Here is a 23549-nt window from a genome sequence, read left to right on the forward strand (position 1 = left end):
GTCGATGATGACTCCATTGCCCAATGGGTGGAGGCACTGTCTGCTCTCCCAAAGTTCTGCGGTTCTTGGCACCTCCACGGAGCGGCAGCTGCCATCCCAAGTGGAGCCGATGTTAGACTCCGTCTCATGTCAGAGATTGATTCTTCTTCAAAACCCTGTTTTGAAGAAGAAATCATTAATGTGTTGTTTTAGATTATGTAATTTATCTTCAGCTCTTCAACTGGCAGCGACTTCAAGCTCCTACCTCTGTAAAAGCACAAAGAAAACAAAGCATACATCAGACTCTACTGTTGATGAATTTGGTCAAGTTTTATCTTCATATGATTTCAACTATCATGGCACAGAGGTTCTCTACAGTGGCACCCTTGGTACAGAGCTTACTTGTGAAATATTCATTGGTCCAATTTACTATCAACGACTTCGTCATATGGTTTCAGATAAATTTCAGGACAATGTCTTTGTGCAATTATTTTGCTTCATCCAGTATCGTGTTGTGAAACAGAATGCTGACGATGCATTTTATGAGCTGCAAAATCCTCAAGAACAAATTCAAGCTTATGTGTTTGATGTGGTTCGAGCAAATGTTCCAAAGATGAATTTGGATGAATTATTTGAGCAAAAGGGCGATGTTGCCAAAGTTGTGTTAGAAGAGCTTGAAAAAGCAATGGGGTCATATGGGTATAACATACAACAGATACTTGTGGTTGATATAGTTCCAGATCCTTCAGTACAGAAGGCAATGAATGAGATCATGCAGCTCAACGACTTCAACTTGCAAGTGTGTTGGATGAAGTTAGAGAGGGGTCGCGTGGGAAAGAGAATTCTTCTGGAAAATTGATGCTGGAAAATTGATGTTGCAGGTCCAGATCTTGATCAAATATTCATAGCCTCATATACCCTTGTAAGTCTTCGCAGCATATCCATGTGACCTTTATTGGATGAATTTCTGATCTGGTAGCCTCTCTTTTGGTGAACTAGACTAAATTTTGGGTATCAAATTGGTATTCTCTAAGGCTCATGTTTGTTTGACTGTGATATGTTCTAAAGCTCGCAGTCTATTACAGTGATCTGAATACATTTCTCTGTGGGTTACATATCTCTTTGTCTAAATAATTCAGTGGTTAGATTCATAATTTGTGGCTCGTATATACTCTCATAGGCTCGCTCTTTGTTACACTCTATGTGGCCCATATGTATTCCCTTGCACTATTTATGTGGATCGTATTTCCGAAAGAAATGGATCGCACCATAATTCTGACGCATTTTTTGTGGCTTGTGTAACTTGGATTGCACATTACCATGATTCTGAGGCAATATTTTATGTATCTCACTTGCTCCATCTCCGTGGACGCGATCTGAATTGATGATCACATTTATATCTAGCTCATTACAGTGGCTTGTTACAATTGGGCACTGCATTCATGGTTATTACTGTGATCACATGCTCAGAGTCTATAAATTTGTGGTTCTTGTTCGCATCACTCTCTGGTTCGTTGGCATACATTGCGGCGATAGAACTAGAATCTGGAGAAGTTAAAGAAGTGACATTTGTTGCTCATCGCGTTGCTTACAGTGTTCTGGGAACTGTAACGTCGCTTTCAGGGCAGTCCAGGGAAGGCATTTCTTTGGAGGCAAGATCACTCTCAAAAGGCTATTATGAAGAAACAACAACAGACAGTTCAGGGAAATATCGACTTAGGGGCCTTCTACCCAACACAAGCTATTCTATAAAAGTTGTAGTGAAGGAAGACTCTGGAAGCCAATCAAGAATTGAACGGGCATCCCCAAGTTTGGTTGACATACAGGTTTGCTTTACAGATATCAACGATTTGGATTTTGTTGTCTTTGACCAACCAGAAATAACCATTATAACCTGTCATGTTGAAGGAATCGGCCTTGACAAACTTCATCCTCATTTGGAAGTTCAAATCAAATCAATGAGTGAACCTTTTAAAATAGAGTCCATCATTCCATTGCCAAATGACATATGTTTTCGAAGTTCAAAATTTGCCAAAGGGAAGATGAACCGTTTGCATATGAATTAAAGATATTAGTAACGTGGCAGTTGTTGCAATATTTAAGGCGTCCGTTTCATCTAAGGAAAATATGCGGCATAAAATCTGGACAGGGACCATTTATGGCATTGCAGTGACATCGTAATGGCCATGGTTTTGCTCATCATCCCGATTCTCTTGAGGAAGACGAAGACGCTGAAGAGGCATTCAACATCATGACTTGGCTAAATAAATACTTAGCTCAAAACAGAAAGAGCAGTCTTTTCCCATTTATTTTAGATCGTATTTTTAATACATGAATTGTTTTTGCCCCTGAGCTCAACTGTGTCATAGCATTTTAAGACATCTGTCACAACAGAAAACGGGGTCAATTCGCCTACTTTTATCCTCAGTCCCGATTCAAAAGGATCAGCGCTCCATATGTCAAGCCATCAGAGGATTTTGGGAAAGGCTGTTCTATGTTTAGCTTAGATGAAACGCCCATTTCTAATTTTTGTAATTGTAACAACGCAGAGGTTTTGGGGTCGATTGGTTTTTCCTGAGCAACATGTATCTATTATAAAAAAAAATTCATTTGTAAGAGAAAAGGGGGAGAGTTTCTGAGTGCCGAGAGTGCTGGAGAACAAAGCTTTCAATGTACAGTTATTGGCAGAGAGATTAATGAAATTACACAGCTCTGACTTCTGAGATTCCTGTGGTATGAAAGTTAGCATTAGTTTTCCTCTTGTTTCATATGTAATCTGTTATGTTCCATTTCACTACATGATCATTTCTAACTGAACAAATGAAGTGTTTAGGTAAGAATTCATGCCTGCCATGCTCTGCCTATAAGTTTGTTCATGTTTAATGTTTTCCTCTGTTTGACAAGGATTCATCTCCTATGCCCTTGTCAGCTCCTCACCAGTCTTGTCATCCCATTTAAATCTAGATTTGATGCTAAATTTCTTGCCTACCTTGCCTCAGTCGATAATCTGTGTTGTTCATTATATTTCTCTGTTCAAGCTGTGATTTGCCCATGCAGCCCAGAAAAACCCCGTCATTTTATTAAAAACCCCTTTTGATCAGTTTACTAGCCTAATATCAGTGTTACCTTATTGGTCATCTCTTTTATTGAAGATTTCACGAGATAGACCGGAGAGAGCCTTCTCCTGCCCCGTAGGGTTAGCTACGAGGCTAAATGGTTTGATGTAGCCTTGAGGTTTACCTTTCTCAGCCTGAGGTGAAATCTCAAGCGCTAACACCATGCACCCTCTTGGCCCTGTAATGAACAAAGTTCGTATACTTGGAGGAATGCTCTTATACCAATGTAACTAACAAAGTTCGTATACTCAAAAATTAAACACTCCATAAGACTTGGAATATGAAGATCTCCATTGAAGATACAAGAATATATATTGAAATGTATGAATGAGAATATGTTACAAATGAGAGTGAGGGCCTGCTTATATACCCTAGGCAGGTGTCCCTTTATGAACGGTCATGTCCTTAGGGACATACCTCTTCATTAACTAATTACTAATTAATCATTAATTATGATGTGTTATTATTATTTATATTTAAATTATTTTTATCTATATTTTATTCATAATATTGCCTTCCTCCTTAAAAAGCTTTGTCCTCAAATCTTACTGATGAAATGGTTTGATCTCTTTTTCTATTTCGAATGTCTTCTCTGTTAATCTAGGTTGTCATTGATGTCAATATGGCATTGATGAAGATGGCAAATATTCTTGTAATACATGAATAACCCTTTCATGGTGTTACCCTAACAGAACCCTAGGAAAACCCTAAGCATGGAGATGATGCATATTCCCTAGCTACATGAAAAAATCCCTAAGTATTTATACCTTATGTTCTTGATCTATACCTAATGCACATATCTCTTAACTAGTGCACATATCTCTTAAAAATCCCTAAGAAACCTAATTCTGGTATCCTAACCCTAACCTATGCATAATAGGAACCTTAGGTCTTTGTTGAATATACCGTAAGATAGCAACCCTATTATGTATTAGAAGATGAATGTATATGTTGACACTTGGATTAGGGAGCTGGAACTCCTCTTGAAAGCAGGCCTCAACTCACTCACCTTGGGCATGTCGTATGCCTGTAGGCTTTAGTATGCTTTGAGAGGAAGAGATATGTTGTCAACAGTAATCACAGAATGCAGTCAATAATTATCTGTGCTTGAATCCTCTACTCCCTGAAAGGAAATACGTATGCCTTAAGGAATGTTGGAAATTTAAATTGTATGTCTGCAATTATTGTTGCCCCAAAGAAAAAAATTAAAACAAAATTTAAATACGCAGGTTGTTCTACAGAGATTTAAGTCGACCCTCATGTCAGCTCTCTCTCCAATAGTCGTGTCCTTTCAGATATGGTAAATTACTATAAATATAAACCACAGTTCCTCAATTTTGACAAGAAAAATTCGGTGCAAAATACAGAGAATATAACGCAACAAGAAGTTCACAACTCGTGAACTATAGGAGGCCGAGAAGAAGTGTTTAAGGGTAAATCTGAATTGGGTAATCTAAAGAACATCTCCATACCTCACAGTGGTTCAGATATCCAACCCTCAGACCTATTGTAGCCCAATTTAGGGCTCGAACTTGTGTTGCAACCTTGGATTGAGGCTCAAATTAGTTAAGAACAACCTTCAAACAATGTTGACCTCCTGTGGCTGGTTTTCTTTGAAACGTTGCAGTTCTGACGTCTGATAGAACCTTAGTCCAGTATTAAGAAGCCTTTATACCCTCAGACCTGTGACAAGAGTTTAATCTTCAGACCTATGACAAGAAGTTTAACTCTCAGACCACTTCGCATCTTTGATTAAATAATTCAGATCACTTACAACACTTCAGTCTTGGTTTTGGTGCATTGGACAATGGTGTAGTGTGGTGCGAGGATTGTCATTGCTGAAGTCTTGGTGCAACATGGTGCGTTGGACAATGGTGTAGTGTGGTGTAAGGATTGTCATTGCTGAAGTCTTGGTGCAACATGGTGCGCTAGACAATGGTGTAGTGTGGTGCAAGGATTGTCATTGCTAAAGTCTTGCTGCAACATGGTGTGTTGAACAATGGTGTAGTGTGGTGCAAGGATTGTCATTGCTGAAGTCTTGGTGCAAAATGGTGCATTGGACAATGTGATATTTTGAATAGTGGTCTGATGCAGTGAAGGATTATTGCTCATAGGAAGATTGAAGTTTGGGTCTGAAATTTATTGATCTGTTAAAAGAACAGTCACTTGGAACCTATGATGTGTGGATACGCGAGACTTGAAAAATCCTTGGAGACATGATGTGTTGAAGTCGTCATGAAGCAAACTTGAGGATTTGATTGGGTACCATGAAGAAAAATGGTGATACCTTTGATATGACAAGGTTGTCATTGATGATGCAAAGTGGAAGACTACAGTGGAGCTGAAGATTGACAGGGCTCAGTGAAGAATATTTTGGGAGCCATGAGTTACTACCAAACATATCTTGACGAAGTATTGCAGTGGGTTGGAGCTAAAGAGGTTGGAGCCTCGAAAAGACAAGGTTGGTGCCTTGGAGGATAGGGTTCAAGCCCTAGAGGATCAATGTCCTCAAGAAACCAGGTCCGAGCCTGTACTAGAGAAGGGTTGGTGCCCTAGGGGTTGGAGCCTCTAAATGCAAGGTTGGTGCCTTGTGAAGATTGGTGCCCTAGAGGTCTAAGCCTCACAAAAGTCCAAGTTGGTGCTTGGCAATAGGTTGGAGCTTGGGAGATTGAAGATCAGTGTCTTCATCTAGGGTTGGAGCCCTATATACATTGTACTTGATTTATTGTGAAAAATAAATTAATAAAAGCGTTTATTCTTATTGTTCATTTTGTGTTCTAAATATAAATGATCTAACTGGTAAAAGTAATAATTGAAAAGAGATACTGATTCACCCCCCTCTCAGTATTTCCAAAATTCTCGTCTCAGAACTGCGATTTTTGTTAATACAAGATGATATGATCCTCCAAGTGATAAACAAAAATGTCGAACTGAGAAATGATCTAATCATCCTAAATCAATCTTCTGTGGAATCTTTTGGTTACTAGAAACTTGTGATGAACTATTATCATTGGATTGAATTGGGTGAACTTAAGTATTTTGTGGAGCATAAGTTTGTTGTCTATGTTCTAAGTGATACAAATTCATAGATTCACTGAAATGTCTACCCTTGTGATTCAAATTTTGATAACGAATTCTAGTGATTTGATTTTCCCTTATCTTGTTTGTGTTGTTTTCTTGATTTACTTGAAGTACCTGATTTCCTTTAGCTATGGGTGTTGCATATTTTCGGATCTTCACTCGAAACTTTTGTTGCTTGAACTACAATTTCTGAGTACATCTTTACTTCAACTGGTTTGTCCTCTTCTTGAGTTGTGATATTGACTGGATCAGTTTTTGTTCCCTTTTCTTCAACTTGGATTGTTACGGCTTGCCATTTTTAAGCTTCTTTATTTGCGTAAGAAGGTTTTGATTATGATTCCTTAGACATGAAACTTCTTCGTTGTATTGTTGACTTTAGCCTAATATCCTTCTCTTAATCTTTTAAACTTTTGATTTGTTTTAATAAATTTGTATTAAGGTTCTTTAAACATAAATTTTCTTCGTCTTGTTCTAATAAGTGCTTCTTGAGTTCCTTCTTTGTGACATTAGTCTTCTTCACTTGTGCAAGTAATTTTTCAACGTGGTCTTTGAGGAAAGAAATTTTTTCATCCTTTTCCATTACTTCCTTGTAATGCATATCCACAAGATCTTTATATTCCCATTGTAACGCTTTGTTTTGCCAAAGTTTGGCTATTTTGTCCCTAAGGAAATACCTCTTCATTAACCAATTACTAATAAATTATTATTTATGATGTGTTATTATTATTTATATTTACATTATTTATATCTATATTTTATTCATAATAGACTCATTGAGGACATTAGCGCACTCCGAAAGCACGAAGCTTCACCCTTCAGCCTTCAGACTTGCGTCATGTGCCCTCCTGGGCCTCTTGAGCACATGAGCGCACCTCAAAGGCTTGAAGCCTTCATCCTTTAGCCTTGATGAGTGCGCCCTGCGCCCTCCCTCTCTCCCTTGAGTGCACAATGCACTTGGGAAGCCTAAAGCCTTCCCCTTCGTCCTTCGGACTTGCGCCATGTGTCTTGCCCTTGATGGTCTCTTCCTCTTGAGTGCATGAGCGCATGCCGAAGCCTTGAAGCCTCCCTCCTTCAGTCGTTCGACCTTTTGAAGTGCGCCCTTTCACCCAGAAGCTCTCCTTGCTCTTTCAAAAGCGCACTAAAAAGGAATGAACATAAAATCTGCATAAAACATGTTAGACGAGGAGATGAGATTTTCAGGCTGATGGTTGTTTGTCATGAGTGATTGCAGCTACAGGTATCTTAGGAACAACATGACAAGCACGCATGAGGAAGATTAGGCAAAGAAGGAAAACAAAAGAAGCATTGAAAAACAAATAACACATTGAAATCTTGATGATCAAAACACCTTGAAGACTCCATTAAATCAAAGACCCTTGGAGGGTGAAGACATCCAACGGTCGAAGCTGCATGAAGAATGAAGAGACAAGTGGCTACCATGTCCCCACTGAAGAAATTCTATGTCATCAGTAGGCCCAGTGATCAAAGATAGTGACATGTCATGTTTTCATCACATGATGATGTGGAGGTTATGATGTAATGTTCTAATCACCATAAAGACAAAAAAGTGGAAGTCCAAGAGTTATGTATGGACAAAAGAGTCATGGAAGTCCTAAAGACATGTAATACAAAAATCCATATGTAATTCCAAAAGTCATTTGGAAGTCCAAAGGTTGTAGAAGTCCAGAGATCACTGGGAGTTGGAAAGTCTAGAGTCATGGGGATGTGAAATATCATGCCTCAAGTTATAAAAGGATCCTCATTCTCATGTAAAGGGCTTTTAACCTTGGTTTCTCCCACAAGTCATTAAAAAGAGAAAGTTAGTATTTTTGGGGAGCAAGTAGTGGCTCTAATGCTCCACTATTGGAGCGAGTAATGTTCATTGTATTTATGTATCTTGGAACTTTTGCTTAATATCGAAGCCTTTCAGGTCATCACATTTTCATGCATGGATTGTGGATGTTTCTGAGACTATTCTTTGAATGTTTATGATTCATGTTTTTTGTCACATGTACTGGAGTAATTGAACTATTTTGGTGACTTCGGTGCTTAGCCTGGAAATGTGATGTAATCGTCACATCTATGTGAACTATTTTGCTTGATGTTAGACGAATCTTTCTCATCTGTGTGTCTCCATTAGGGTAGTACTATTACTTCTCTCTTAGAGGCTCACTTTCTTTTCCTTCTGTAGTAAAAGAACCTTGATACATTTGCAATCGAACATTCACAAGACACACTTTCTTGATCATTCAAAATCACATACACGCTTCACTTTAGTGTTGACAGCTAAAGCCAAGGCATATCTTTAAGTAAACGCTTGTCGGTCCGTATTCCAGATGGGACTCCTACACCAAACGGTGTGAGGTTTAATTGGGACCTTATATCAAGGAGATCCCCTGTATGTTGGCGATATCCATCATCGTCAACATTCTGGCGCTAGTGTTGAGAATTCAATAGGGTAGTAAGTAGGTTAATTCTCTTAACTTGATCACTGTTTGTGTTACCTTTTTACCTATTAGCTTTGTTCCTTATTATTGCAATGTGCGATACATCAAACAACTACCAAAACAATATGAACAATGACACAATATATAGGTTGCAAGCCAGGGCCAAAACCCCTACTCTTGAGGGGAAAACTCGTAATTCTCTTCTCTTCTTATACATTCTTCAATTGACCAATACCATGACCTAGTGACTCAAACAAATACACTCCAAGATCAAGATCAACTCGACCTCTAGCTGTAGAGACTTTGACCTCCCAGTGTAGATTTGAAATTTTGGCTCATGACAACTACTGCTACTTCTCTCAGAGTCTTTGATCTCCCTTGAATAGCCTTTTCCTCCCTTTGCTTGCCTTTCCTTGAGTCTTAGGGCTACTAAGATACCCTAAGAGACCTTCGCTTGCCTTCTTTTCTCTTCCTCTTCCAAGATCGAACCAGAGATAGTCCCATCACAGAAACCCTAATTTTCGACCTTCTCAAGAGAGAGAGATCAAGCCCAAGCACTTTGATTTCCTCTTCTTCATTCCCTCTTCTTTGACTTCTTCTCTTCCTCTTCTTTGCATAGAATGAGATGAGTGGATGTGTAGAATGGAGGACGAGTTCCTCTCTATATATAGGCTCTTCCAAGGGGGAGACGTTGCTCTTCATGTAGGCCGACTTGACAACTCATTAGGCCGACTTGATCTTGGAGGTATTTCGACACTTTAAAGATAAAATAAAATTTTCTTTTCAAGATACAATGTGCCCATAGGGTCTTCAATATATGACAATGACACTACAATCCCTAGAATCACTCAATGGTTGCTTGCCTTGTTAAATAAAAGAACTTGAGCACGAAATCCATGCTCCAATAATAATTTCTTTTCATTTTATTATTTACAAGAATACATTTCATACTTATGAAGACCGAACCTAGTTACACACTCTTCAACACTCCCTCTTAACTAGGGAGGTATTCATAAGAGGCACATGGTCATTCTCAATTTGAAGAGATCTAAAAAAAGAGTCGGATTGGATGGGATGTCTAGCATCATATCGACCAACATTGTTTACATAGCAAGGCCTTGACTAACAACTCTATCCACATGATTAGAGCACAATGCTGGCGAGACCAATGATTCATAGACACCATAATCATTGTCTCACAAGGTTCATACTCCACCCGGATGTTCACAGAGTATGACCTTCCTTTGGACTATTCTTATCTTAGGTAGCTAGTCCTCAAAGAATATCGGTCCACAACTACTCTTCTCTTGAATGCCCTACCACATTCTCAAAGAGTATCGAATGCCATATGGTTACCCAATCCTCCATTGTTTCTTCCTAAGTAAAGACAAGAATGAAGTGTCTAACTCTCCCTCTCAATTTGGGAGAATACATCTACCAAACCAAACTTTTCCCTCAAATATACAAGCTTCTTGTTTGGAAGTGATTTCGTCAATATATCAGCTACCTGCTCATCAATGGAGATGTATTGTAGCTTCAACACACCATTTTGTACTAGCTTTCGGATATAGTGATACTTGTTGTTTATATGCTTTGTATTTCCATGAAGCACTGGATCTTCAGACAAACGTATACAATTGGTGTTATCACAATGTATCACTGTAGGGTTCATCGGTCCTTCAAACAGATCAGATAACAACTTCCTCAACCATATTGCTTCTTTGCTTACTTCACAGGTTGCAACATATTCAGCTTCAGCACTACTCAAAGCAGCTAAGTCTTGCTTTCTGCTCATCCATGAGACCATGGAGGATCCCAAACTAAAACATCTTCTCGTAGTGCTTCTTCCATCTTGCTCATTGCCTCCCTAGTCGGAATCTATATATCCAACTAATTGGACATCATTCCTTCTATCATATTTTAGACAGTAGTGGATGGTTCCTTGTACATATTTTAGAATATGTTTTGCTGCTACCTAATGATCATGCTTTGGCTCCACTTGGAATTGGCTGAGTACAATTACTGCAAAGCATATGTCTGGATGAGTATTCACCAAGTACATCAATGAACCAATGAGTTGCCTATACTTGGAAGGATCCACATGGCTAGATTCAAAATTCCTTAGTCTCTTCAAGTTTATGATCATCAAAGTAGTCATAGGTTTGCAGTCCATCATTTCAAACCTTTTTAGTAACTCAATCACGTACTTTCCTTGACCCAAATAGACTTCATTAGGTCGTTGCCAGACTTCTAGTCCCAAATAGAAACGCATCAACCCTAGATCTTTCATGTCAAATTCTGTTGCAAGTTGCTTCTTACATTATTCAATTCAACCTTCTACACTTGTTAAGAGAGGATCATCTACATACAAAAGAATGATTACAGGTTCATTATCTACAACCTTAATGTAAAGGTTGGAATCTGTTATAGATCTGATCCAAAAATATAAGATAATAGAAATAAACCCAAGAATTAACAAGATAGAAATAGATAGAAATGCTTATTTATTGATCAAACCCTTAATGTAGGGCAACACCATACATTCACTCCTTAAGGAAGGAGAACACTCCACAAGCCATCTGCCTGTTCATACAATAATCCTTGACATCTCTCAATGGGGAGTCTTAGTAAATAGGAAAGTTGTTTGAAAACTAACACACCAAACCACATTGCACAAAACTGAATGACACACTAATGTACACAAGTAACCATGCAAGATGACCTAAGCATAGTACTTCTTGAGGTAAAGCCTGTTTCGGGGCTTATCCAGAGGATTTCCTTCATAATCAATAAGCTCATATGCCCTTTTTGCAAAACACGTTTCACAATGTAGGGCCCATGCCACATGGGTTTGAACTTGCCTGCCCCCAACTTATCATTAGCTTGGTCATATAGTAAGACCAAATCACCCTCAGAGAATGTGTGAGGGGAGACCGACTGATCGAAATGGGTTTTGACCTGTTTCTTTTGTGCTTTGATGACCAAGGTAGCGAGACGATGAGTCTCATCCAGTCGTTCTAAATATAAGAGGCGTTCCTCCTGAGGTGATGTTTTAGGGAGGAGTTCAATAGCTACCTTGAGTGAAGGAATCTCGCATTTGATCGACAATGTTGCTTCCAGACCATAGACTAGCTGGAATGGTGTGAAAGCAATTGTGTCTTTGGTCGAGGTTCGGTAAGACCACAGAGCTAAAAAGAGCATGAGATGCTAATTTGACTTGTGCATCTCAATAGTACGCTGAAGCATTGTAACCAAAACCTTGTTCACGACTTCAACTTGGACATTGGCCTGAGGGTAGTATGGGGTCGAGTCATCGTGGTGCAAGCCCAATGCTGATGTTATCTCAACCGTCATGTAATCTCTGAAATGGGAGCCATGGTCTGTGACAATGCTTGAGGTACATCGATCTTGGAAATAACATGGTTGAAAAGGAATTGAGTTGACGTCTTACCGTCTGCCGAGTATGTAGGCATCGCTTCGGCCCATTTGGTGAAATAATCCATAGCGACGATAATATAGCCATACCACCCAGCGGAATGAGGGTTACATGTCATATAATTAATGCCCCATTTGGCAAAAAGACCAACGGTAATGACGGGGTGTAGGTATGCAGGTGGGGCACGCATCTTGCATTGGTAAATTTGGCATTCATGGCACTTGAGAACAACAAGGATACAGTCCTTGAAAATGGATGGCCAGAAATAACTAGTGCGAAGGATTTTTTGAGTGGTAGTGTAACCAAACATATGACCACCACATGCCTCGGAGTGGCAATCATTGAGAACTCTTTTAGCTTCCTCGATCGCAGGGCATCGACGAAGAACTTAATCGACACTGACACGGTATAATGTATCGCCAATAATATGGTAGGGTTGGGAGTGATGCCGAATCCTTCGGCGATCATCCTTAGTCAATGCAGATCAGAACGTGGATGTCTGGAGATACACGATGATATCATTGTACCATGGATCAAGGGTGCTAATCAGGAAAAGAGTCTCGTCCGGAAGCTATTCATCTGCACTAGCAGGGAGAGACTTAGAAGGAAGGGAACAAATCAATTCGGTGAAAACAAGTGACTTCTTAGATTTGGCAGTAGTAAATACCAAATCAAATTCTTGTAGGATCACGATCCATTTAGAATATTTTCCCCCAGCAATTGATGAGTCAGGATGTAGGTCATGGGGTTGCATTCAGAAATCACCGTAGTCGTGCGCAAAAGGATGTAGTGCTGAAAGCATTGAACAACTTGGATGGCAGCCAAAGCCAACTTCTTGACATGTGCATAACGTGTTTCAGTGTCAAGGAGATTACGACTAAGGTAGTAGATAACATGTTCGTTTCCTTCGTCGTCGTCTTAGACCAAGACCATAACAATGGTGCTAAGGGTCACGACTAGGTAAAGGAAGTAATCTCAATAATAATCTGGAGGATGCAAGAAAGGAGAATTTACGAAGACGACCTTGAGATCGTCAAAAGATTTTTGGGCCACCTCATCCCATACAAAGGGTGTTCCTTGTTTTAGCAACTGGGTAAATCTTGTAGCTAGCCCAACATAATTGGGTATAAAATGACGAAATTTTTTTCCTTTCCTTGCAGGCTCTGGAGTTGGTGCAATGAAGATGGAGGGGGTAAATTTACAATGGCCTCGACTTTTAGGGGATCAAGGCGAATACCGTCCTTGGAAACGATAAAGCTAAGGAGTCATCCTGATTCTACGCAGAAAACACATTTATGCGGGTTTAACTGAATGTTATAGTGTCTATAACGTAGAAAAATCTATCAAAGATGGTCCGAGTGATCTTGGCGCTTACGAGAATGAGCGGGAAGGTCATTCAAGTAAGGTTGGACAATGTTGCGAATATCATGAATGCATAGGAAATTGCTTGCTGAAACATAGCCCCAACATTTTTGAGGCCGAAAGGGAGCTTTTTGAATGCGAACGTACCCCACAGACAGATAAAAGTCGTCTTTTATTGATTGGCTAGTGCAATGTTGATCTGGTTGTAACCAGAAAACTGTCCATGAAGGAAAAAATCTCGCTCCCGACACATTCATCAATGATTTTATCAATGAAGGGAGTAGGATAGTTATATTTAGGACAAGCACGATTAAGATCTCGATAATCAATGCAAATGCAGATCGTGCCTTGTTTTTTGTCACCAGGACAATATTGGACACCCAATTTGTAAGAGGGATGGGATAGATGAACTCAGCTTTGAGAAGTTTTTCAACTTCATCCTCGATAACGGCGGCCTTCCTAGGGTGTACTAGGCGAAGCTGTTGGCGAATGGGCTTCATGTGCGGATAAGTTGGTATTTCGTGCACTACAATGCTAGGATAAATGCCAAGCGTTTCTTCATAAGACCATGCAAACACATCACGAAATTCCTGAAATAGACGATATAAGCCTTGATCTCATCCTGAGAACAATATACCCCAATATGGACATGTTCAACAATACCAGGGTTGATAGAAATATCAATCAACATCGTCTAGGTTGGGAGGACCCTGTTTTGAGGCATCGACTTTACCCTTGCCTTTGGCTTTCTCCTTACCTTTCGAGGATTTGTCCGCTGCGGTAGACTGGACAGCATGGACCTCTGAGGTTTTACCAAGGCCAGGTGGATTCTGGGAAGAACTATTAGGAACAACATTCGAGACCAACTTCTGTTTGGAAGAAGATTTAGCAGGGGTCTAGGATATTGAATTAATGACTCCATCAACAGGAGGTACAACTTGTGACTTTGATGTTGTGGGATCGGATGATGGCAGCAGAGCATCAGGTAAATTCCCAGACTGAGAGTAAACTAGATCTAAGTACTGGGCACGAGCAATGGATTGCTCTTCAGTAACACATCCACCCATTGCTATATCACGAGGAATTAGGGCCACGAACGATTTAGTGAACCATTCAATGAGCAATTGATCAAAAATCTCAAATTTGATCAGGCGACGTCTACGTCTCCATTCATGGATGTGATCGGAGATGTGTGTCGTAGTATCTTGCTTAAGCGATGTGAGAAAATAGGTGCTAGTTTCATAGAAAACCAGTAGATGAAAATGCGTGAGGAAAGCCATGGCTAAAGAGTTAAAGTCATGGTAAGTACTTCGAGGAAGCTTGATGTACCACTTGGCTACAGTGCTTGTGAGGGTTCATTGGAAAAGATAGAGACGAATGGAATCATCAACGTAAGAGTTTGAAGAGCACCAGAGGTGATATGTCATCACATGTGCTTGAGGATCTTCTTTTGCTTTCCCATTGAACTTTGGACAGCCGCTTGGTATCTTGGACAACACCCAAGGCCAGTGTGGCGAATGAAGGATTTGATCATTTGTAAGGCGAGATACATCTGGAAACTCGAGTGTGGCCAAGAATGGCAATTGAGTATTAAGAGGCATAGGAGGTTGCTAAGCGGGTTCGAATGGAGGAGCCCATCCCTGCCAGTAAGGAGTTTGGCCATATGGCATCTGATGCTGCCCCCATTGCAGGTTACCTTGACCATATTAGGGAGGATTTTGACATTGAATACCTTGGAACTATCTGGCCATAGGTTGCTGATAAGAAACATACAGGTTAAAAGGCTATTGAGCCTGTTGACTTTGGACATATGGATATTGGACCTGTTGTCCTTGAACATATGGGTGGTGAACTTGTTGTCCCTAGACAAGAGGATTTGGGACCTGATGTCCTTGGGCATAAGGTTGATAGAGTTGTTGCCCTTGGACATAGGGGTTTTGTACTTGCTTCCCTTGACCAAAAGGATTTTGGACCTGTTGACCTAGGGCATTCAGGTTTTGCACTTGCTACCCTTGGCAAGAAGGATTTTGAACCTGTTGACCTAGGACATTAGGATTTTGGACCTACTGCTGCAGGACTTGACCCCATCTAGCCAAACCATTTACCAGACTTCTGTTACAAAGCTTCTAGAGCTAGAAGCTTCGGCTCTTTATTTAAAAAACTTTCCATAAGAGGACCGACACAACTGGAAAAAAGCTCAATCGCTCTGGTCAGCACTAGGGTCAGTGTTAATTCCTGCGTATCGGCACGAGGAAGACAAGGGCCATTAACGTCGGTCTTGTAAACTGGGCAAAACAGAAGTTTTAGGGGAAATGGTGCGAAAGGGAATTGTTCTACTCATGAAGAGGGACACAATGGGAGTTTCTTCATGAAGGGAAAGTATATTGGGTTCACTGTAGAGGTCCTCCAGGATCAAGGAACAGGGAGTACAGGGACAGTGACAAAATGTTGTGTAACATGGACTATTTATGAGAATACATTTGACTTCTTTAGGTTCTGGGCAGGTAGAGAATATGAGAGGAGGAAAACTATCATAAGCTTCTTAAGATTAACTTTAGAGGGAAATGAGCCAAATAGTTGGTCATGTTATTCTGAATATTCCAAGGCTTTGAAAGAGGACTCAAAGTAGTTTATCTCAAGTTTTTGAGAGCTGGAAGTCGATACTTCAGGAAAATAAATTATAGGAGTTGGAGTAATAGAGGTCGTCTCTTTCCAAATCCTTCTGGGTATGATTTTTTCAAGGTCGAATACGAGGGGAGTTTGTTGCTAATATGTGTCAAAGCAAGTGTGAGGCCTTTTGAAATCCTGTTTGATGAAACACAAAATTAAACAGTGGAGTCGCCAAGGTGAGAGATATTCAACCTACACCCCCTTTTTCTCACCTAACCAAGGGGTGTACAAGTGTCGTACCTAGGGACAATATTCTGATTTGTTGTTGGCTTGATGGACCCTGACCCAGGTTCAACGTTAGTCATCCAAGAAAATCCCTACACTATTGGCCCTTTCGGCGTCAATCCACGGAGCATGGACCGAAGTCTCACCTGAAGCAATATGGGGGGATGCAGGAACCAAGTTTATATACCTCGAGATGGTTGTGATGTCGGTTTTATACCTTAAACCCTTACTTCACGTAGATTGATAAGCCCTTAGGGATTATCAGTGTACTTTCTCTTCCATCTCTGAGAACCTCCGCGAAGGTATATGATCGTCCTTCTCGCAACCCTAACCAGTGACTCAGGCACTTACATGCCTTTGTTACTACGTTATTGTATAATTTCATGATAATTTCCCAAATTATATTAAGTGTTCGCCAATTTTACCATGCAATTAAGATTATCTTCGTGTAAACATATATCCTTATTTGCGTTCATATAGCAGATAAAGACATTTATATTCATGCATCAAATTAGCATTATAACATAAACCCAGAACTTAACATAACATAATCGCATGCAATCCACATAGGCAAAATACACAGTAATTTCAGAATACTTCTCTTTATTGATGATTCAGATTTCTAATTCAGACTCTATCTGGTCCGCGCACTCAGCTGCGGACTTCTACCCTAGGCCTCTACGCACTCAGCTGTAGAGCCTCTTCCTACGCTAATACTCTCGCTCTTAGCTATTCACAGACTCATCAAGAATTCCAACTTACTTAGAACTCTACTTCACTTACTCTTCTAAGACTCCCTTTTTATACAATCCCATGGTTTGCAGACCAAGGGAAGATCTCTAAAGCCGACACAAGCTATCTAAACTAAGGGCAGAAACCCTTTTTGACTCTTGATATCTTCGCACTCTGCGGCCACAAAATGTGGAGACTTTACATTCCTTTATACAAAATTCGGGCTTTCTACCCCAAACTTAGGCTTTTAGTCCCAAAAATGACCCCAGGGGACCCGTTCCCAACAGGTCCCCAACACAAACATGGTGACTCGCCCTCGAGTCACTCGACTGGTGTAGAGATCTTGTCGTGAAGACCTCCTAGCTCAACTTGGATTATGGAAACTTCGGCGATACACTGTTTTGCCACCTACTTCACCTCCTCGACCAGCTGCTTTGTTGCTGGCCCTGCACTGTCTAACTGAATCTTCTGGTGAGTCTCTTGCAGACTAGCCATCTTGCCTTCAATAGTGGTCGCGATCAAATAGGCCTCATCCAACCAAAGCTTTAAGCGAGCCTTCAGCACTGCTTCCTTGTTCTAAGCTGCATCTACCTGCTCCTTCAAAGCCTTGGCCTCATGCGGTTTTCCAGCCTCCACGTGATGTCCATAGTGCATACCATCGCTTTAACTTCATCGTTACACTGCTGCAGCTCCTGCACTTCTATTTCCAGCCTCTCCACAGTGGGGTCTTCTTGCAGGCTGGTGACCACCTCGAGCGACTGCTCAAAGAGTGTCGTGCAGTCCTTCACTGCACTGTCCACTGCTACTACGACGTCTTTCACAACTTACTCGCGTTGTTCTCTGATTTTTGGCAAAGTCGGACGCTGGGCATTCAACTGCAACTCTGCGATTTTGAGGTTCCATTCCAGCTGGACCTTTTCCAATTCAGTGTGTGCGTCGCGTACTCCAACAGTGACATCTATTGGCTCAGCCTTGAGAATGTCCAGCTCTGGGATAGATCTGCATGCCTCAGCCATGACCTTAGCCATGTGTTAATTCTTGTTCGTAAGGTCTTTCACGAGGTCAATGGTAGAGTCTCTTTGTACAGCCATCTGGGCGTTGTTGACCTTCTGCTCACTGATTACCTGTAACACACTTTATTTGCGGGCCCACAGTTACACGATCACACCATCCTGCAAAAGGTGAAGCACCTCACTAGGAAGCGCAGCCAAGTTAAGTCCAACTCCCTTGAGGGTACTGACACCCAGGCCTGTCAGCTTCTATCTCTATAGTCAGTGCTCCATCCGGTAGCACGATTTCTTGGGGATCCCATGTGCGCAGCATTCCTACGGCTTCTGAGGTGTCAGGCACTAAATAGGTTGACGTCGCGTCAGTCTGTACTTGTGGTGCGTGGATTTTCAGCTCATGCAGACCCATCTGGATAACACCCAAAGGTTGTTGTTATTGTTGCTCGAACTGCTGCAACAGTTTCATGGTGGCATCCCTCACCGTATCACCTATGTCATTCAAGTTCCCCTTCATTAGGGTGATCGGGTCAAGAGATGTCTTTCTAGCCTTGGACTTCTTCCATGACCCTAATTTTTCTGGATCTCTCTTGCACTTGATGCGAAACGGAGTCGTCTTTGGGTCTGCTCCTCCCTGCTCCATCTGTTCGTCCTCTTCTTCTGTCTCCGGGGAAGGCGACTTCTGACTCCAGTTAGAGCCGTGCTCCTCTTTCCTCCGCTTGCCCACCTGTTTGATTCGTGGCAGCACGCTCTGCCTTGGCCTTATCCTCGGTCTCCTTTCTTCTCTTCATGACCAACTATTCCATCTTCAGCTTGGCTTCTTCCTTCTTTCACTATGCGACGGACTTGTTAGATCTCGATATCAAGTCTAGGGCAGTATGCCAATCTGCCGGCCAGTGGTCGAGGACCACTGCAATTATGTCATCTATGGGAAGTATGGTAGGTCATGCCACTTTTGTTCAGGGTCCTTTCATGCACGTATTGAGACATGGTGGAAGTCGGCCTTGAATTCCACGTACTCCTGCAACTTATCAAAATTTATTGGTGACAACCATGGCTTGCAGTTGATGGCACTATGGATGCTCATCTCCATCAAGATCCAGAAGATCTTGTTGTTCTTGATCCACTGAGGATCCTTTGTAGCCCACAATGAAGTGAACTTCGCTGCTTCCAATAGGTCTGGCACGAGCGAAGGAAACTGGCTATCCTCGGGTAGCTCCCACACAACCAACACTATGGACAGCAGGAGCCATGCATAGTGGAATGTCTTACTATGATCTTGCGCCTTGCAGCAGTTCGCGAGGAACTCACCACAGAGGTAGCGCGCCCATTTAAACTATACGCCCTCCACGCATTGGGCCGCCAAAGCTATCACTAGTGCTGGCACTTCATCTGCGTGACACTTCCTCATGACCTTTCCTGCCAAGATTTGTGTCACCACTTTGACCGCGGGGTCAGAGATACTTGTGATGGCATAGTTGCGCGACTTCTTTACTAGCTTGAATTTTTCCTTCATCACCTCAGTAAGGGCATGGTTGTCGACTTTTCTGCCAAACGCCAGCTGGATTTTCTCCTAAGTGCGGTAACCACATGTTCCTATGGATCAGCATGTCAGTGATGGGTATCGGCTCCTCCAGCCACAGACACCCATCGTGCACCAAGCATAATAGCTTCTTGATCATGATCATCGTGATGGGCGTGCAGTTGTAATGCGGCACCCATAGCATGTTTAGCAGGCCTGCCTTGTCCACGCCTTTCAGCCACTTCCTTGGCTCCAAAGCGATCACTCCAGTGTTTTTGTGGAAGACATGGTGCATAAGTTGGTCTATCGCTAAATGAGGGAAATGCTCAGTGTCAGCTAAATCCCAATCTTCCAATTTTAGAAGGGGGACACACCCCAAGCACGGTCCCTCAAGGACAATTTGCTCTGGCAGTAGGGGTGTGTGCAAGGTGACTTTACTCTCATCAATATCCTTCGGCACCTTCGTCTTTCCCCTGCGCGAAGGAATGTACTCAGGAAGCTTAGAAATGGGGTCAAACCCCTCAACCTCAACATCCTCCATTTCCATCGCAATATCCTCATCATCCATGGGGATTTCTTCAACCTCTTCTTCTGGCTCTAGGTCAACCACCTTGCCCTTTTCCTGCGTGGTGGGCTTATCCTTCTGTGGGTGCTTTCTAGGTGATGTGCGCACCGGCTGCGGTGTTGCAGCCTACTTGCCTTTCTTGTTCTTCGGACCCTCCTTGGTCGGGGTAGGCCTCAGCCTGGGTGACCGTGGTGACTTAGGTACTTCAGTTGGTACTTCCACAGTTGCAACCTCCAGGGTAGCTCCCTCGGCTACCATGGCTACCTCTGGAACAACTCCTTCGGCTGTCATTGCTTCCCCAACATTTATAGTCTCAGTCGGCGTCGACATGATGCTATTCAACAACTCTTGTGTCTCCTTTGGCAACTTCTCAAATGCTGAACTCGCTATCAAAGCTTCAAAGTATTCACGGTTCATGCGTGCCTGAGAGCTCAACACCTCAATTCTCAAAATTCCAAGTGTTTTCTACTAGGAAACCCTTTGTAATTTATAGGCATTTTCGAATTTAATCAGTTCATTAATGCTATATTAGTGGCAAATTTTCAAAGGTCTGGTCCATAAATTTTGACTTAAATGTTGCCCCCCACTCCATTTGGTCGTTTTTTCATCATCAAATCATGAACAGTGACTTTAACGGTCACTTTCCGGCTATCGTGCACGGTTTTTCTTTTAGTAGCGCAGCTGCCTATGCGCTTCTGCGAGCTCTGTGACATTTCTTTATTCCGTGCAGTTCCCGAATCGCATAGCTCTCCGACCCAAGCAGTGTAGTTTATAGTCCCGCACTTCCTTTTAGTTGCCTAGAGTGCTAAGACTGCGCTTCCCTCATATAGTCACTTCGCTGGATCACTGGTGTATGGCTTCAATCCGCTGCCATTCACTTTCCCTGGGAAGGGTTCTCCATTCAATTTGACCAGTTGAACTGCTCCACCATCGGTAATCTCCTTGATGACATACGGCAGTAGCCATTGCATCATAAATTTCCCTGGAAATTTATCAAACTTACTATCGTATAACAAGACCAGATCATTTACCTTGAAGGTGCACAGTTTCATGTGTCGATTGTGCCATGCCTTTTCGCGCTCCTTTTGAACTTGTTGATGAAATCCAACTAGAAATTGGTCCTCCTCAAGCTTCTCTAGCTGCGCAAACCTCTCTTCCAGGGCTCTGCGATTTTCCATTCCTGTGAATGCTGCTATGCGCAGATTAGGTACAATGTATTCCATTAGCATCATAGCTTCTACGCCATACACAAGTCTAAAAGGTGTTTGTCCAGTCAACTTCTTGCAAGTCGTTCTGTAGGCCCATAGCACCGTGGGTACGCACACATCCCAGTCATTTCTATGAGTATTGCAAACCTTCATCAACGCTCTCTCCAGTGTCTTATTAAACACTTTCACCGACCCATTAGCCTATAGATGGTAACGCATACTTTTCTGATGATACCCCTGAAGTTCCTTTGTGAACGCACTAATTGTTTCATTAAGAAAGTGTGTACCGCGATCGCTCATCAAAATCTTTGGACACCCGAATCTCGTCAGGACATACTCAAAAATAAATTTTGTTGTTGTCGTGCCTGTGCAGTCCTTCACAGGTTGTGCCTCCGCCCATCTGGTCAAATACTTAGTCGCGATGATGATGTACCACACACCCGTCTTCTTTCCTTGAGGCTGAATTGGTCCCACAAAGTCAATTGCCCATTTTTCGAATGGTTGTAACATCACTTTCGGTATCAGAGGCAGCTTATCCCTTCACGATGGCCTACTAGTCCTTTGACATGCATCACATGCCCTACAATATGCTTTTGAATCCTTATGCAGGGTCAGCCACCACAACCTAGCGCGTAGAATCTTCTGCGATGTTTCTTTCCCTGCATAATTTGCTCCCGCGACTCCTCCATGAGCCTCAACGAGGATGTTGCTTCGTTCAAATTCATGCACTTAACGCCATAATATTTCATTTGATCCCATTTTGTACAAGTGCCCTATAATGATAGAAATTTTTGTCGCACGAACTGTCAGTTCCTTCTTCTATTGAATTGTATAACCTTCCGGAGCTGTTCCCGTCATCAAGAAGTGTATAATATCTTCAAAGTGACTGTCCACGACACACACTACAAAGAGTTGTACGTCAGGCAATCCTTCCTCTAAATTAGTAGGTTCCTCTCTAGTTTCAATGCGCGATAGATGATCAGGTCCCACATTTAGTTGTCCTGGCTTCACAATAACTTCGAAGTCATACTCCTGGAACAACAACAACCACCTACATATTTCCCCCCCAACACAGGCTTGTTGACCAGGTACTTCAACGTGGAATGATCCGTATACATCTTAAAGTGTCCACCCAACAAATAGTGCCTGAACTTCTGGAGCGCGTACAACATAGCTAATCATTCGCACTCTGTCGTGGAATAATTTTTCTCCACTTTAGATAGCTTCCTGTTAAGATATTCTGACACATAGGAAATAGTTAAGTATAACTTGGTCTAGTGTAGAGTTAGGTAAAATGTGTTTCTTTACTATGTACTTTTGTAACTTATAATACGACGGTCATGATATGTAGTGATCCAATGGTTCATTCTCTCCTTGGTATTACCGACATTTGATCCATGGCTTAACACCTGATTGGTCCATGATCTCTATTTAAAGAGCATGGAGGGTCTTTTGTAGGGTAACGTTTCATGAGAGAAGCTTATGTAAATTTTCATTCTTTTATTAATAAATGCCTGAAGTGGCCGCATTGGCTTAGGCTGTGGACTGCTTCCCTCTTTGAGGGTTTTAACCATGTCAAGAATACTGGTGTATTGATCTGTGATCTGTTTGTGAGTGGTGTCCTTTGGTGTTCTATCTGAGGAACTTACCCTGTAAATTCCTACATGGTATCAGAGCTATTTGAGGGCCACATCTGTTGGTGATCCGAATCTGAAACTGGCAGAACTACATCTGACTATTGTTTCCTAGATCTATTGTTTTTTATTGCTTTCGAGCCGAGAGGACTGCTCTATTGTATTAGGAGCATATGTTCTAGTGAGGAACCCCTTTCATTTCACGAGAAAAGGTTTCCAGTAGCCCTAGGTACATCATTTTTAAGATCCGGAGGTATATGGTGTTTATTTGCAGTTTTTAATTATTTTATCTCTGTTTATTTCGGCTTATTTATCTCTTTGTTTTTTATTACCGGATCGATACCTTTCATTTCTATGTGTGCTCTTTGCCCCGCGACTCTGTTCAATCTGGCAAATCAGAAATAGCAAGGAAGGATTTTTCTCATGCGTATGCTCTTTTCCGCTGCGCCTTAGTGTGATCTCGAAAAATAAAAAATGTTGAGGAAAATTTTTAGTTTCCGGGTAAAGCTAACTTCAAACCAGAAGGTTTGTTTTTTTTGTATGCCCATGTTGGGTGTTGTGGTTTTTG

General features: G+C 41.7%; 1 protein-coding gene and 1 pseudogene across 1 annotated transcript; both read left to right on the forward strand.

Moving 5' to 3' along the window:
• Positions 1-427: 427 nt before the first annotated feature.
• LOC149257065 (hypersensitive-induced response protein 4 pseudogene) lies at positions 428-838 on the forward strand (annotated as a pseudogene).
• A 583-nt stretch (positions 839-1421) lies between these two features.
• On the forward strand, positions 1422-2045 carry LOC149257066 (uncharacterized). Its single transcript, XM_089454019.1, has one exon. The coding sequence runs from the start codon at positions 1422-1424 to the stop codon at positions 2043-2045; it is 624 nt and encodes a 207-aa protein (XP_089310145.1).
• The last annotated feature ends 21504 nt before the right edge of the window (positions 2046-23549 follow it).

The sequence above is a fragment of the Pinus tabuliformis genome, chromosome 6, assembly GCF_031772625.1.
Source record: "Pinus tabuliformis cultivar Carrire ecotype Pingquan chromosome 6, CPIR1, whole genome shotgun sequence".
In the NCBI taxonomy this organism is placed as follows: domain Eukaryota; kingdom Viridiplantae; phylum Streptophyta; class Pinopsida; order Pinales; family Pinaceae; genus Pinus; species Pinus tabuliformis.